Raw genomic sequence first — 15,972 nt, 5'->3', positions numbered from 1 at the left:
TGTACATAAAAGCAGTCTAACGTGTACGTACAGTCGATCATACGTTCACACAATGAGACGTCATACTGCTCCTCATTCCAGCGCATTCAGTCCAAAAGGGTTGCAAAACTCAAAACCTTTCTTTTCTGACCAGAGCGGTTCAGTTCAAGAGGAGTTTCAGTGTTAATGTTTAGAACCTAAAATGAATAAACTAGTTTATTGCAGTGAAATGTATTAGTTTAGTGGCGCCATGACTTGTCTTAATGTTGGAAGTTTGCACTGTAAAGGGGAAAAGATGTAATTTGTTATGAATAGTCATCATTTTCTGGCTAATTTATGGATTTAGGTGCAACATTTCTGAGTGGTAATCTGTATTGTTTTTATGCTGGATTTCTAACATTTCGGATAAAGTAGAAAAACTGTGCTGTGAAAAAATGAAGAATCTGTGTGTGTCTGTGTAAAATTTGGATGCACAGTATCCACTCATGTATCGTCGAGTTTCTTCCAACTTATTTAGTTTCAGCTTCTGATTACTGTTCTTACTGTGTCAAACACAAGAAAATTCATTTTAAATGGTTGCTGTTGCTTTTAGAATTCCCTGGACTCTGTCACCCCCCTGGAGGAGAGCTCAGGAATGGACCTGGATGCAGAGGCTATCAGAGATGACGAGAACAACTTTAACACTGCCAGGTGAGCTCTTCCACTCTTTTTTAGCTATTAAAACATCAGCAGCAATCTGCCTTCAGCAAGTTTAGTTTAAGCACAAAGAGCGCCGCAGCCTTGAGCATGAGCAAAGAGGGAGTGATGATGTTGTGCACTGATCATTTGACACTTGATGTTTACAAATCACTTCGACATGCTGTCTCAGCAGGAGCTCATTTTACGCTGCATCTGAAACACGTCTTTATCTCAGTCTCTCTAGCACATAACACATTTTAATTCTCACTGCATTTTTGTGTAGTTTGACACGTCATGCAGTATCACACCTCCAGCTTGTGGTTGCTGACAAGCATAGTCAGTGCACCACAGTCACTAAGGAAGGCCGGTGCTTACGTGCTGTTTCACACCTATTTATTAAAAATGGGAAGAATTTACAAAGTAGACAAATCGTTGATTTCGGTTGCAGTTGAAGCAGCAGCAGCTTTGTTAGTTTTTCCCACAACAAATTATTCATGACGTGAACATATTTTTAGTTGTGTGACTGTGGTGTGACTCTTCCTCAGCTGTTATTCAGACCTTCCACAGACTAAATAGTGCAGTAGCAGCATGATTCATCAGTACTGGTCAGAGCACTAACCAACAACTTAAGTATTTTAAAAAATATGTCTTCTGGGAAAGTACTGAAGTGTTTATCTGCTTTTGACTTCTGTATTATGTTTCTAATCTTTGTTTTCAGGCAGGACAATCAGCCCCTTGTCACGATGGAGCAGACTGTCACCATAACCTGTGTAAGTAGCATAACATGGGAATATATTACAATGCTTGTCTCTGTGTTCTGTTTTGATTTCTTTTTTTCCAAAGGAATCTTTTACATTTTAATTCAATTACAAGCTCAGGAGAGTAATTTGTTTTTATATCTGTACAGACATTTGGCAAATTACTACCTCTCTATGCGCTTTCTTTCCTTTCTAATTAATTTCTTTCCTGTTCGTCCCACATCCACACCTTTTCCCGGCTTTTGTACACGTACCTTCCATTATTTGTGTTTGTTTTCTTCATTTCTTCCCCCGTAATTGATTTCTGTAATCCCTCTCTTTCCTCCTCCAGGACTCGAGTTCATGCTGTTGTGATCAGAACGCCAACACCAGCGAGAACAACAGGAACCACCTGTCGCCATGCCAACCAAACTCTGGCCACAACCCTCACCTCCAACTTTTTCCCGACAACCAATGGGAAGGTGTGTGTCGCTTTGTCTCCAGTATCCCAACATGCTCTGTGCAGCATTCATTAAAAAAAATAATAATTTGAAAAATCTAGTTTCAACCAATCAGGAAATGCACAAAACAACATCTGGTGCAAATATGTGATGAATGTGTTCATTTGTAGGTCTTCAAAATGCATTAAATCCAAAGAACTCTCTCAATGGTATTAGTTATTTTTGCCCTAGTTTGGTGCAGTAATTATGCATGGTTAAATAGCTCTAAAACCTGTTGTCTGTGGGTGTGTAGAGGCTTAAAGGTTCTATGTTTAATTTAGAAAAACCTTCTAAATTAAATATTGAAAAATTGAAATTCATGACTGAGCATCCCATGCATTTTTAAATGTTTCCCAAAGATCTTTACTGCATTGCTCAGTGTGTTAAACTTTTATGAGCTGTCATCCTCTTCATTTCCCCGTGTTTCTGTGAAATATCCAGTGTGACTGATGAAAAACTTGGTGTCCTACATCGTTTGTTTACAATTAAACCCACCTTTCACAGACATCGAATGAATGCTGGTGAAGTTGTTACCTCACAGCTCCTCTTCTCTGTTATCTCTCCTTCTTCCTTCTTCCTCCTCTCCTCTTCCTCCTTCCACCCAAACAGCGTCACCCCCCTCCCATCTCCACCTCCCTCCCATCGACTTCTCATGTATGCATCTGCAAAAGGAAGGCCAAGGTAAGTAGTTTCATATGTGTCCGCTCATCCACCCGCTACCCATCCCTCCTTTCATCCCTTCTCATTGATTTTTTATGTTGGTTGTTTTCCTGGTGTGGACACGGTACAGGAAGCTAAATTAAAATAGTCTCACATTTTAAAATGTGCTTCTGTGATACCCGTCATGAATAAATCCCTGCATGTGAAACGCTCTTCCTTCCATCAGATTTAATAAGGTGCCGGCGGACTGTTTTTCTTTTCATCTTTACTCTTCCCTCCTGCTGCAGGGTCACTGGGCAGATTGATCAGGACACCTCTCCTCTCTGATTACACTTTCTACTCTGACTCTGCCTCACCCCCGTCTCATTATTGTCACGACCCCTACGACACGCTCTCCTCCTCCTTTTTTTCCCTTCGACTCAGCTCGTTAGCATAGTGCTGACAGTCAAGACACCGTTAATCAGGCTTAGAGTGAGTCAGCAAGGTGCTGAAGAAGAAATTGAATTTGTTGTTGAATGTATCATGTGTGGGTCTTGATATGTACAGCACCTATCAAGTATATAATACGCTTGTTAGCAAGGGATCAAATTAGTCTTTTCTCTCCCTCCTTTCCTGACCTCCTAACTTGCTCTGACTCCTCTCTTTATTTCTTTTCTCCTTTCTCCAGACCCCGTCCCAGCTTACAAATCCTGGCAGGACGACAACGAAAGTGGAGAAGCGCAGCTCTCCCCCCTGGCTGGGCGCATGGTTCCTCTCCCCCCGCTACCCTTAGAGGAGGATGGCGAGGAGGAAGAGGGGGAGGGAGGGCAGGATGACTCCCCTTCCTCTTCCCGCTCTCACCCTCACCTTCTGGCACGACGCTTTCTCGATTTTGGAGCGCATGGCGCCCAACGATTCCTCCAGCAGGACCTGGACGCCACCTCACCCACCAAAGCACAGAGGTACGATGGAGCACCGACATCCAGACGAGCTCGCAGACTCTGTTTCTGGTTTAAAAGTTTACGATCACACCTATAGTCATTCTCTTTGGTACGTGTTAGAGCAGAAATGTGTGGATCATATCGAGTTGTTTGTTCTTACTTGTGTATCCTCAGGCCGAGGCGAGCATCGTTTGGCTCCAAAGAAGCAATGAGAGGAGATTCAGTGACCCACCAACTCACCAAGAAGCTTCAGCATCTGAAAAAGAAAATCAAACAGTTTGAAGAGCAGTTTGAGAAAGAGAGGAACTATAAGGTAAAAACAGACATGTGGAGTGACTGTCGTATTTTCTATATTATCACCAAGCAATCAAAGGGGTTGAAAATAAAAACAGCTACACTAGTGTTATTTAAAAATGGTTTAAAAAGTAAATTCTGCTCTCAGTCATAAATATAAAACTAGCTTGTAGTCTTTTTTTTCTATTCTAGCTCTCATCCTTTCTTTCTCTCTTCATATCGTAATTTAGCTGATGAAATCCTGTAAGACTTTCTTAAGTTTAAAAACTATGCATAAATAATGAAGACCCAAAACATGAATTGATGTTGTGCATTGTAAAGTAGTGCTGAGGACTGGAGTCTGTTGGGTGACATAGTGTAGCAAAAAATTTTTAAAAACTAGGCGCAACATATTTTCTTTACTTAAATCAGTCGATGAGTTGGCTTTGATGAGGCATTTTGAGCATAAAACCTGTTTCGTTCTGACATTAGTAACAAACATTAACAGCCTCTAAACAACCTTTGAAATTCGACATAGTTGTAAACCTCCAAGGTGACGTTTCGTTTGATTTATTGCCTGCTGAAGGCAGTCGCAGGTCTGTCTAAGGCTTTCCAAGCAATAACATCAGTGGCTAAATTGCTGCTGTAAATTCCGTTTTGTATTGCCTTGACCTTTTCTCTGAAATACCAATGCTTGCACTGTGATTTCTCTCCTCTTGTCATCTTTTAGCCCTCGCACGGAGACAAGGCAGCTAACCCCAAAGTCCTCAAGTGGATGACTGACCTGACCAAGATCCGCAGGCAGATTAAAGGTAGAGCTGCTCGTTCTTTTTCTATGAACGTGCTTCGGTGTGAGTGTGTGTGTGTGTGTGTGTCGGGGTTAGAGTGCTGGACTGTTTGACCCTCCCCACGCCTAACCTTTGACCTCTGTAACAACATCGCATGTATGCTGGTCTAACAAACATAAGCAGACATGCACATGTTCGGGGTTGACGTGGCTCTCACATGCGTGGCTCCCACCCTCCAATGTGCTGGTGCGTCCTTGTGAACCCACATTCATTACCTGCAGGTTGCGTTCAGTAAGGTGAAGCAGTGGAAAATACTCAGCTACACGGAAACAAAAGTATAAAAACGATTCAAATTAGGTTGCGGAAACTTTAGTTTTTTTGATAAGCTGGTGTTCACTGCCAGCAAGCAAGCATAAGCACTCGTTCAGACGATGTATGACATATCCGACATCTAGAATTCCTTCCCTACACCTTGACGTGTCTCTGCCCCTCTGAATTGTTTCACCGTGCTGAACAAACCCCAGGATGCTCGTCCACCTCCTCTTTGCGAGGCGACGGCTCTCCTTTTCGGAGAACACAGTGGCCGAAACATTTCTCTCTGTTTCAAATCAAAACTGAAAAACAATAACGCGAGCACCCGCTCTCCACTTTCCTCCTTCCTCCTTTTATCGCACATCGGCCGTTTGATTGATTGATCGGCCAACCAGGACGCCAGCACCACCTTTTACCCAGAAGCACGCTGAGGCACCAGGCTTTGCTCCATTCACACAGACGCCACCATGCTCCCTCCTCCCCTTCCTCCTACTCCTCCTCCTCTATCTGCTCACCTCCCCATCACACACTCACCCCCCCGCTCCACCCCTACTCAGGCCTGAGCTCTAGACCGTTTCACCTCAGTAAGTACAAACCCCTCAGTAAGTAGACATTGCAAACACTACTGACAGTCACAATGAGGCGTCTTTCTGAGAGCATCTTGCTTCCTTGTTTTGGTGTGTTTCCTCTTGAAACAGCATGTTGGCACGGGATATTTGATGGAGAGATGCCTTTTTCAAGAGTGTAGCAACGTGAGGGAGAGAACAGAGTTGGGGTTTTAGTTTTAAAACAAAAACATGTTTGTAATTAGACATGTTCAGGTTTGGACTGTTGGCTGTTAAGTGTATGTCAAAATATTTATGTATGTTAAACTTTTGACAAAGTTTTGTTTGTACCAACTATTGAACTGAAACTTAAATCTCACACATAGAAAAAATGATTTAATGTATTGCAGTGACAACCTATCTAGAGCTGCTTGAATATTTACGGGCAACAACACAAGGTCAGGCTGCCCCAGAGACTTCTTTTTTTTTTTTAATGATTTCACAGTCAGTGTTCTAAAAATATTCAGGAAAAGGTTTTGCTCTCTGTATTTGGGTTTTTACTTGGTGTGGTGTCATATTTTTATTCAGGGTGTGTTGTCCAAGCATGTTTTCTCCTTATTTTTAATTGGCTCACCTTAACCATGGCTGCCATCTAATAGATTCCTGCATGTCTGATTGTTCAGTGAAAGATATTTCATGTCCTGTTCTGAGCTCTGTTTTCATCCCTCGTTTATACTTGACCCTCTCTGTCCCCACTATTTTATATCCTGTCCCTCCTCATCAATGTGTTCTGTCTTCCCCAGATGCCAAACATCGTGCTGAAAGTGAGCTCGGCCCTCAGACTCGCCCTCGGAGCAACACCTTGCCCAAAAGTTTCGGCTCCACGCTGGATCACAGCACGTACGATGCAGCCGTGGAGGTCAAGGGTCCACGTCCCACCAGGGAGGAGACACTGGAGATGATCCAGCGCAGAGTCAAAGGGAAGAGGCAGGAGGACGGCTGGCCGGATGACATCAAGGTGAGGAGCAGATATTTCCCAGACTGAATCACAACACACGTCAAAGTGTCTTTCATTTCCTTTAATGTGAAATATTTCTGAATCAAACTGAATATTGTTATATAGTCAAGTTATTGGGTTAGAATAACCAAATACATTCTTTAGCTCCCGTGTGGTTTAGCTAATGCAATACAATGCAGTACACAGCTGTGGAGTACAATTCACTGCTCCTTCACCAGCATTACATTATAAAACAGAGGGTAAGAGACAAATGAATACATGAGACCTCAAACTTAGTCTATGACCCACCAAGAGACAACAGATGCAAACTAGCATTTATGCTAACTCTGGCACATTTACAATATGTATTTGTTTTATGTTTGTTCATTAATGTGCACCGTCCCTTTTAAAAAACAATAAAAACTTTGCTTGTAAGTAAAACCCACAGTACTGGTCAGACGTGGTTCTACATGATGGGCTGTGCTAGTGAATCACATTTAATTGGATAAATGCATGTGTTTAAGATAAAGATAAATCTTCAAGGTCATTTAAAGAATAGAGAAGAATGTTTGATGTAAAAAATACTAAAATAGTTTTAGCATATTGAAAGAGACAACTGAACGGTGAACAGATGTGTGTTTTACAGGAGCCGATGGCTTTTTGAAAATGTACCAAAAGAAATAAACATTTTAACACGAGTAAAAATATAAAGAGCACAAACGGAAAAGCCAGTAAACAGCAGGAATTACTGAAAGAAAAGAGAAAAACTGGTGTTGCACTAATTTAAAATATACCCCTGTTCCATCTGTTCTGTTTAAACAGATCCTGCTTGAACAGGATTGCCACTACACCTGGTATCATAAACAGCTTTTTGGCATTAAATTGAGTATCAAATTGTCATTTCTCAGCTCACTGATTTCCACACAGGGTCTGCGGGCCACTTGTAGTATGGCTAGAATGTGCTTAGTTCAATGTTATATCACTTTTGCATTCACTGTCTTTCTGTCTCTGTAGAAGATGACCAAGGAGCAGTTGTCCTGTGAGAAAACCGTACTTCAAAAGAATCTCCTGCACTATGAAGGCCTGCATGGGCGACCAGTGAGTAAACCAAAATCCTAAGTCCTGCTGAGGTTTTTTTTAAAGTTGCCTAAATACATCCATTTAAACATTTTTAACCACTTCTGTGTGTCTGCCTGCATCCAGGTAACCAGAGAGGAGCGTCTGGTGGTGAAGCCTCTCTACGACCGCTACAGACTGGTCAAACAAATGCTCACCAGAGTCAGCATCACACCCATCACAGTAAGTAAACAACACACACGTCTGTTGTCTTTGGTAGACGTGTAAATACATAAATAAGAGATGCGTAAAGTTTATTGACCTCCCCTGTCTCTCCCGTAGGTGTCCCCCTCGAGTAAAAGGCGGAGTCAAACCCTACAGCCAATCATCGAGGGTGAGACTGCTCATTTCTGGGAGGAGATCAAAGAGGAGGAGGAGGACGAGCGGAAAGGTGGAGGAGGAGAAGAGGAGGAAGAAAGGGAGGATGAGCGGGACGATGAGGACGAAGAGGAGGAGGAGGGAGAAAGCAGCGGCGGAGAGATGCAGAGCCCCGAGGTCATCATGGCCATCGACCCCATGACCCTGACCGACGGGCCAATGAGGAGCCAGAACCAACCTGACAGACAGAGCGACTGTCCGATGAGGGAGAAGGTGGAGGAGGGTTCAGGAAGGCTGGCACTGGACCTGCGGCTGTCCAGCTCCAACGCCTCGTCCATGTAAGAGCAAAACACACAAACAGCAGGGCAGCGGCAGCTAAAGGTGGAGTCTCAGTTCTGGTGAAAGATTGTTGATATTTAGATAGTTGCCATGTGCTTAGAATGGTATTGTGTTTGTTTCCCATTTACAGGAGCAGCATTGTATATGAACACCAATGTTTTTATTATTTTTTATTTTCAATTCAGTGCAAGAAATGGACAGCTAATGAGGAGATATTCACTGAAATTGCCCAAAAGTGTATTGGACTAGAATCACATACTCCATCTGTAAAGTCTTAAATTAACTTACTGACTTAAGTTTTTCAAAACCTAAAGTTTAACATCTATAAATCCTGAAATGCAGTTGAAGTGTATTTCGGGGTATCTATCAGGGAGACGGTGTCTCCTCAGCACAAAAACTAAAAAAAAAAACACACCTCAGTCTGTGTGTGCTAGAGCCTGTCCTGGGGCAATGGGAGCAAGGACAGTAAATCTGGCACATGCTAAGTATCCAAACATGCTAACTAGCTTTGTTTCTCCAGAATAACAGATCCCTTTAAATGATTAGTCAAATAATCATTAGTTGCAGGCCTGCTACATTGTCATAACTCTGGAAGGTTAATAGTAACAGTGAACAAAGCCCTGCAAGGGTCACGATGAGAATTTCTTGATTAGCGTTTCCTGGCAATATGGTTTACGTTGTTTCTGATCCATACAAACAGCTTAAATTAATGAAATAGATATAATTAGAGCTGAAAAGTCAGTCCAGACAGTGAAAGAATCGGAGGGGAAATAATTTTTGCATTTTTTGTGATGAATTATCTACCTTTTAGACTCATTATTTTTTGGTTCTGTTTTAACTAATAACTCTGGGGAAGAAAAGAAGCTCTGACTAGCTGTGACTTTGCTGAAGCAGGAATAATGTATGACACAGAAAACCCAGGTTTCATCTGCTGAGTCTAATCTGTTGAACGTGTCACTGAGCATATACCTGGAATTAACACACACACACACACACACACACACACACACACACACCTCTAATCAGCTCAGGTTTCTACATCCAGGCCTCTTACTTGGACATGATCCTGATAGCTGATCCCTCACGCCACCACAGTTCACTTCCTGCTCACATGGTCCTCCTTTTCTGTCTAGACTTGAGTCTTCTTTGATGCGTCACAATCCAAATAGTTCCTGTAGAGAAAAGAAAGATTATTTCAAGTGTCTGTATTCTCAGAATTTAACTGAGTTAAAAGCATGTGAAGTTGACAAGACTCCAATGTACTGTTAAAATGAGGTGTAACCGTGTATTTATGTGTCCCATCATCCTCCAGGCCAGAGCTGCTGGAGCAGCTGTGGAAGACCAGAGCAGAGAAGAAGAAACTGAGGAAGACCATCCGAGAGTTTGAGGAAGATTTCTATCAGCATAATGGAAGGTAGGTGGGAGAGACACACCACACTGTCTCTGGGGGAAAAAAAAACAGCCACCAGATAACAAAGCTGAGAACACAACACAAAGACAAATGGTAACTGTTCTACATTTATATGTGTCCTTTTCTAATAACTTCATTTCTGTTATATGTCAGTGCCCTTTGTTTGATATAAATCACTCTGGACTGTCTAACATTTTATTAGGCTTTTAATCATATTGTAACATCAGCAGTAGAACAACACGTGTCGTCAATACATCCCTGTCGTGTTGCAACCACAGTGAGAACAACATGAAGTGTGTTAGATTGATCCACCTCTTCATTGGCTGCATCGGCTGTAATTAGGGCAGAATGTTGCCGTGTCAGACTGCAATCAGTGCTGCTGTTCCCTGTCAGAGGCACTGGCCTGTTTGATAGTCACCAGCTGGGCACACTCTTTCTGCAATAGAGTAGAATGAAGTTTAGGGCGAAGTAGACGTTGCTAAAAAAAAAAAAAACTGCTGAAATGTTCTGCAAAGTCCCACAACCCACAAGTTTGGGAACCAGACTACACATCGCAAATACCTGTGGAGAACGGTCTCCATGTCAGATTAGGTGATAATGGTGGTTTGAAATCCTGCTTCAACTTTGGCAAGAGAAATGTCAGAATACATGTTAAACCTCAACCGAACAACTGTCGATCTTTGACAACTTGTATGATGAGAAAAGGTGTTGAGGCAGGAGCTGGCACAAACATGGAAGGTAAAACCCAACGTCTTGACACACCAGTCTGTCTGCTGGACTGGATTGTCTGATTCTGGGAAAATGCTGTCTGGAAAGAGATGATGAACGCCTTTATCACAGCCTCACAGCCTGCAAGTGGCAGGTACTTGAGAAGGGCATGGAAATGAAATCGAAGAGAGTTTTTCCACAGAGGTGGCTGTAGTCGTGCCAAGCTATGCCATGGATGGCTGCCAGCAGTTGAGCTGTGCTGGTACACTGTGAGTGCTTTTCACGGTGCTGCTCAGCAAGCTAACAACTTTTAGGTATGCTGGTCACAAACTGCAGCCTCTCGCCGGTTCTATTTATCTCTGTAATATGCAAAAATTATGTGTAGATCCAGTAAAGCTACATGTGCACATATTTGGTAGACTAAAGTCGTTTTTATGGAAGTAACGTCGCTCGTACTGACATTGGAGCTCCACTAACGGGGTGACGAACACACTGGATTTCTTATTACTTTTTGACAACAAAAACATCTGCTGGATTTTAACATGAACCAACAAGTACTGGCAAGGGTTCGTTTTGCATCTGCAGTAGCTCAGCGCAGCTTCGATATGGCTGGAAGTGATCAGTAACCAGTCTGAACCAAACACAGCAGGGAAACTAAACTCCAGCACACAGAGGTTCACAAAAAAATCTACAAAAGCAGAGAGAGCTCAACAAAGACTTTTAAAAAAGGAGTTTGTTCCCAAGTTTCTAGCTCAGATGCACAGGTTAAGCCACTGAGGAAAAGGCGACGCAGCACGACATGGAAATGAAAGCACCTGACGCCGGCTAATAGAAAAATCTTACAACCCCCTCTCTCTCTCTCTCTCTGCTCTGCTATAGGAACGTTCAGAAAGAGGACCGGGTGCCGATGCTGGAGGAGTACAGAGAGTACAAGAGGATCAAGGCCAAACTCCGTCTCCTGGAAGTCCTCATCAGCAAACAGGATTCCTCCAAATCCATCTAGACCCTCATCAGACACCTGCTACCACCACACACATCATCAGCGCCCATCACTGCAGCGAGGCCACGCCCAGGACCAGCCATCACACTCGGGAGGGTTTAATAAACACTCCAGCCAACACCAACATGCAGATTACATGACTTCCCACCTGTGTGACCTCCTCATGGTATGCTGCAGTCAAGTGATGGGGAAACAAAGTGGAAGCGATTTGGGCGCGTTCATTAAAATTGCCGCGTAGATGCCACAGTGTAGCCTCTTTGTTCACACTGGTTGTAGTCAGACCTTCACCAGTCGAGGAAAGTCTCCAGTAACGTTTTTAGGGGCTTCTAGACATTACCTGCAATTTAAATACAAGAACCAATGTAAAGTTTGAGCTCTTTGGTTGCTATTTTCACACCCATTCAGACCCTACTCCTGAAGAAGTGCTTTGTAGTGGAGTAAAAGCTATTAAACTACCTGTGACTGGTCAAACAGTCGCATTGAGTCTGTTTGCAGACAACATTCAGTTTGTAACCAAACACTGGTTGCTGCTGCTGCTGCCGTTGCTGCTGTCTGTATTAGGACTGGAAAGAAGGCTGAGCAATTAGTTAACATTAACTAAAACAGCACCAACATAGTGACCATATTGTGTCATTTAGTGCAAAAGTTACATCCCAAAGGCTTTTGTTTTTCTTTCTTAAATCAATCTAATGTCTGCAAGTAAAACAGGCTTTTTATTACACACCAAACTAAAGTAAGTTGACATTTTTAAGCGTTTCGGTCTCAAATTGTTTCTGTTTGAATGAATCTCATTTAGCTGTATGTGACTACAGCTAATCATAGAACAGCTACCTAATAAGAGTCCTTGCCAAATATCACAATCCCCAAGTTTATAAGTACTTTAAAAGTGATATTAAACATGCGATTTTACAGATTTTTTTCCCCATGACCTGATTGCAGCAGCACCACTGGTTAAATTTAAACTGGCTCATGGCTGATACCTGCTGCCTCAGTCTGACTACATATCATCTAAAGCACGGCAGCAGTTTAAAAACATGGAGGAAAAGGACTCATCACTGTGTTTGTCCTCATCGTCGTCTCACCAACTTGACTTAAGACTTTGCACTCGTGTCTCATGTCTGTTTTCCCCGTGTTCTGACGGGGAAACAGAAACACATTCTGACTTTTTAATTTCAGGAACTTTTCTTTTGTCAATCTTTGTTCTTTGAATCTTATCGGACAGCTCGAGGACTGGCATTTTAGACACTCTTCACTTAAGACACTTCTTCATTTGGGACGCCACACACTGTGTCAAGGTTCCCACTTTTGTGTCAACTTATCTCCCTTATTTTAATGATAATAATTCACCATCCTCACATCCTGGATGTTTCACCTTCTGACTGATTTTAAAATTCATTTACAAAGTTTAAAAACAAGTTTGTGAGTGTATTCTTGTTTTGTTTTTTTGTTTTGTTTTGTTTTTTACAAAAAAAAGGTGTATGCTTATGTGTTTGTGAGATGTTTTCCTGAATGAGAAACTGTTGTATTCCAAGAGAAAATGGAAAAACAACAATGATTAGTAGTAGTAACTCTGATTAAGCCCGATCCCAATTTCCTTCAGTAATTTCTATTCTTTAGTATTTTCTTCAACTTTTTGTTTTTCCCTGGAAGATGTTCATCAGTTGGCACACAGTGGTGTCACCTGTTTTTCTCCGTGACAAAAAACAATTTGAGTTCAGTTCCCTGTGAGCGTCTGGCAAGTAAAATGCTGCTTTTAGGTCGTCGTACGCTCAGACATGTGAGTTTTTAGGTCATATGGATTTGATTTTAATAGCACTTGAACGTGGCATTAGACAGAAGATGCTCATAGAAAACAGTCCAACTCAGATAAGAGTTTTTGTTGTTGATGGACACAACTGACACAGAAATCCAAATTCTCCACTTGCTGACTTTTCTCCTTGTTTTCTGTTCGTTTTGCTGCGTGAAGGCGTGGCAGGTTCTGAGGAATAGTGGGTGATAAATTGTGAAGGGACGAGCCAGTATCTGGTCCACGTTGCTTCTTCATCCCAGAATCCATAAAAGCATGTTGGCTGGTCGGTCGGCTGTTGTTGGTTAAGCTTTGATGATGTCTACGAGGTGCCAACACTGCCAGCACTGATTTAAATTGCAGCGAAACAACTCTGTCGGTGTCGAAGGTGTCGTTTGTACGTTCTACAGTGAAGCAAAGGCATTGGTTGGTCAAATGTGCAGTTCTGGTAAAGTTTGATTTCCTGCTGGCAGGTCAAATGAGGGTAGGCGAGGAGGAGAATGCCAACGAGCTCAACCTCTTCATTTTTCTTCTTCTTTGAGGCCATCTTATCTTGCTTGTAGCAGACAGAATTCGAGGTATCAGTGAGATAAAGAAATGTCCAACAGTCCCTGAATTTTGGCTTCAGCTGCTAAGTTTGTAAACCGGCTGTTTGTCATGTGATGTTTTTTAATTATTCTTGGCAGGTAAAGAGGCTGGTTACTTGCATTGTGTTTGTTTTAGGCAGATAGACACAGTTGATGTACATTTCTCTGCCTGAATCAAAGCTGACTGCAGTCTTTAGTCTGTAAGTGGACAGCAGATGTCACGGTTTGAAACTGAACCTATGAATGAGACTTAAAGTTTTTGAGATTGCGTGTTTGTGAGGAATGGGGTGGGGGTGTGGTGTGCATTTGTTGGGACAGTGAGTTAAAGGTTTGATGTAAAGAAAAAAAAAATGTTATTTGCACAGCATTCACAGAATGCAGCCCTTTTGAGTTTTTTTCATTTGTATTTCTAGAAATGAAGCACTACTTCTATACAAATATAAATATATACTGTACATAAGAAACACCCGAAGGAATGAATGTCAGAAATGTTTAAATTATTTCAAACATTACGTTTGGCCCCCTTTGGTTCATTACATTTGTGATACCCTGAGAATGTGTTTTTTTTAATTATAAATATTGCTAATACTATCATAACCATTATTTTGTGTGATAACGACAACAATAATAATCCTTTTGTATCTACTCACTAACTGTAAAACCAGCTGTAGACGTTAGTCTGGCACTGTGTGTGGAAGATCACACATGAACCTGCTCTGTTTTATGAATTATTTTATCGCTCTGTGTAATATAAGCTAATATAGAAGCAGTACTGTAGTGTGCTTGCATGGCAAACGAGAACATAATAGTATAAAAAAAATCATGATGTATTGTTTCCATTATTTGTGCCATGAAGAAGCAGCAATAATAAAAGTTTGCGTGGAGTTTTTCTAAAGTATCAGGTCATGGGTGATGATGGGTTGGATCATTTAAGGTACAATGTGTTTTGTTTTGTTTTCCACATGTTGTCTCTCACACACACACACACACACACACACTCTGCTTAGACGGTGTGTTTTTACCACCGCATCACATTGGCACTGCTGAAAACCAAAATATCAATACATTTGGGAAGGTGAACAGGGATTGAAAAGCCAATGACAGATGTATCATATCAGAAAACATTCCAGTTTTTAAATCATCCTTCACAAAGTGGAAACAATCCATCGTCAATCTCTGAAGGGCTTTTACTTTAGTTTTTACTTTTTTTTGGAGTCTGACAAGGTGAAGAGTTGATTTGTTTGGCGCCTCAGTTTCAAGATTTCAAGTGAACAAACTGTGTGGTTTTTTTTTTTTTTGTTGTTGTTGTTTTTCATTGTGCCTGCAGCCGAGTGGTAAAATTCACAAGTGGTTCACACGTTCTAAACTGTAAATGTGTTCCGTCTTTGTCAGTGTACAGTATCCTTCATCTCACACTTACCCATCCGACGTGCATGGTTGTTTCACAGACCGGGAATTCACAGCAGAAGTCTTCATCAAAGATGTCTCTTAGGTCAGCGCTCCTCCTGGAAATGATTTAGAGATGATCAGTTTTTTTGGTCAAAACAGTAACAGACAAAATAGCAGATATATTTTTTACAATCTGTAGGGAAATTTAAATAATAAAGTCTCTAAATCTGTTGAATTTAAAAGAAGTAATCGTCTTGCTGCTTTAGGAAAGTTCACATTTGCGAACGTACAGTTAGAAATTAGCCAGTTTTTCTTTTAATCACAAACTGTGCAGTGAACAGTCTGACAGCAAAAAAAAAATAAACTGACATCTTTGAAACTGACTTGTGCTACAAATTCCTTCAACCAGAGAGGACTTCAGGCGGGGCGGGTTGTAAACCGCTCCCTCCTGCTTCCTCGGTTCGATCGACATGTGACGCTGTGTTTTATCGCATCAATATGATGTATGTATCTATAAATGTTTTCTTACTTTGTGAATGCTTTTTCTGTTGTTTCTTCATTAACTAAAAAGGAAGAGAAAATACAATCAGTAACAAACATTTACACGTGAAAATAAAATTTAAAAGCTTGCCACACAACCTCTTCTGCTTTCTGAGTCAAATAAACAGAAGTAAACTATAAACTGGTCGTGCTCTGTCGACTTTGCCTGTATAAATTAAATTGGGGAGGGGGGAGTAGTAACAAAATAAAACAATAATTACTGCTCTCATTCAGTGTTCTACCCATAAAAATTAGAACCATGTTTAAATCAACATCTCTAATATTGTATGATACACTCGTTTAACATAATTTTATTTCAGTAAATCCATATGTATTAAGCAAGAAAAGTGCTCATAAAGTAATATTTAATTCAGACAGATTTATTTTTC

General features: G+C 41.4%; 1 protein-coding gene across 5 annotated transcripts in view; it reads left to right on the top strand.

Moving 5' to 3' along the window:
• fam13b (family with sequence similarity 13 member B) overlaps positions 1–15,725 on the top strand; it is an 84,609-nt gene extending 68,884 nt beyond the window's left edge. For 2 of the 5 annotated variants that reach the window (XM_008280653.1, XM_008280652.1), the window contains exons 11-24: positions 572–669; positions 1,376–1,427; positions 1,747–1,876; positions 2,504–2,575; positions 3,222–3,495; positions 3,649–3,787; positions 4,478–4,559; positions 5,243–5,431; positions 6,196–6,410; positions 7,404–7,487; positions 7,593–7,688; positions 7,788–8,161; positions 9,475–9,576; positions 11,161–15,725. In XM_008280653.1, coding sequence (XP_008278875.1) covers positions 572–669; positions 1,376–1,427; positions 1,747–1,876; positions 2,504–2,575; positions 3,222–3,495; positions 3,649–3,787; positions 4,478–4,559; positions 5,243–5,431; positions 6,196–6,410; positions 7,404–7,487; positions 7,593–7,688; positions 7,788–8,161; positions 9,475–9,576; positions 11,161–11,284 — 2,031 coding nt within the window. In that variant the 3' untranslated portion in view covers positions 11,285–15,725. The remainder of the gene's footprint in view (positions 1–571; positions 670–1,375; positions 1,428–1,746; positions 1,877–2,503; positions 2,576–3,221; positions 3,496–3,648; positions 3,788–4,477; positions 4,560–5,242; positions 5,432–6,195; positions 6,411–7,403; positions 7,488–7,592; positions 7,689–7,787; positions 8,162–9,474; positions 9,577–11,160) is intronic. The other 3 variants (XM_008280654.1, XM_008280655.1, XM_008280656.1) reach the window with 3 other exon arrangements.
• Positions 15,726–15,972: the final 247 nt, after the last annotated feature.

The sequence above is a fragment of the Stegastes partitus genome, unplaced genomic scaffold (genome assembly GCF_000690725.1).
Source record: "Stegastes partitus isolate 25-593 unplaced genomic scaffold, Stegastes_partitus-1.0.2 Scaffold205, whole genome shotgun sequence".
NCBI lineage: Eukaryota > Metazoa > Chordata > Actinopteri > Pomacentridae > Stegastes > Stegastes partitus.
Note: the sequence above shows the minus strand (reverse complement) of the source record. Positions and strands in the feature narration are given on the sequence as shown.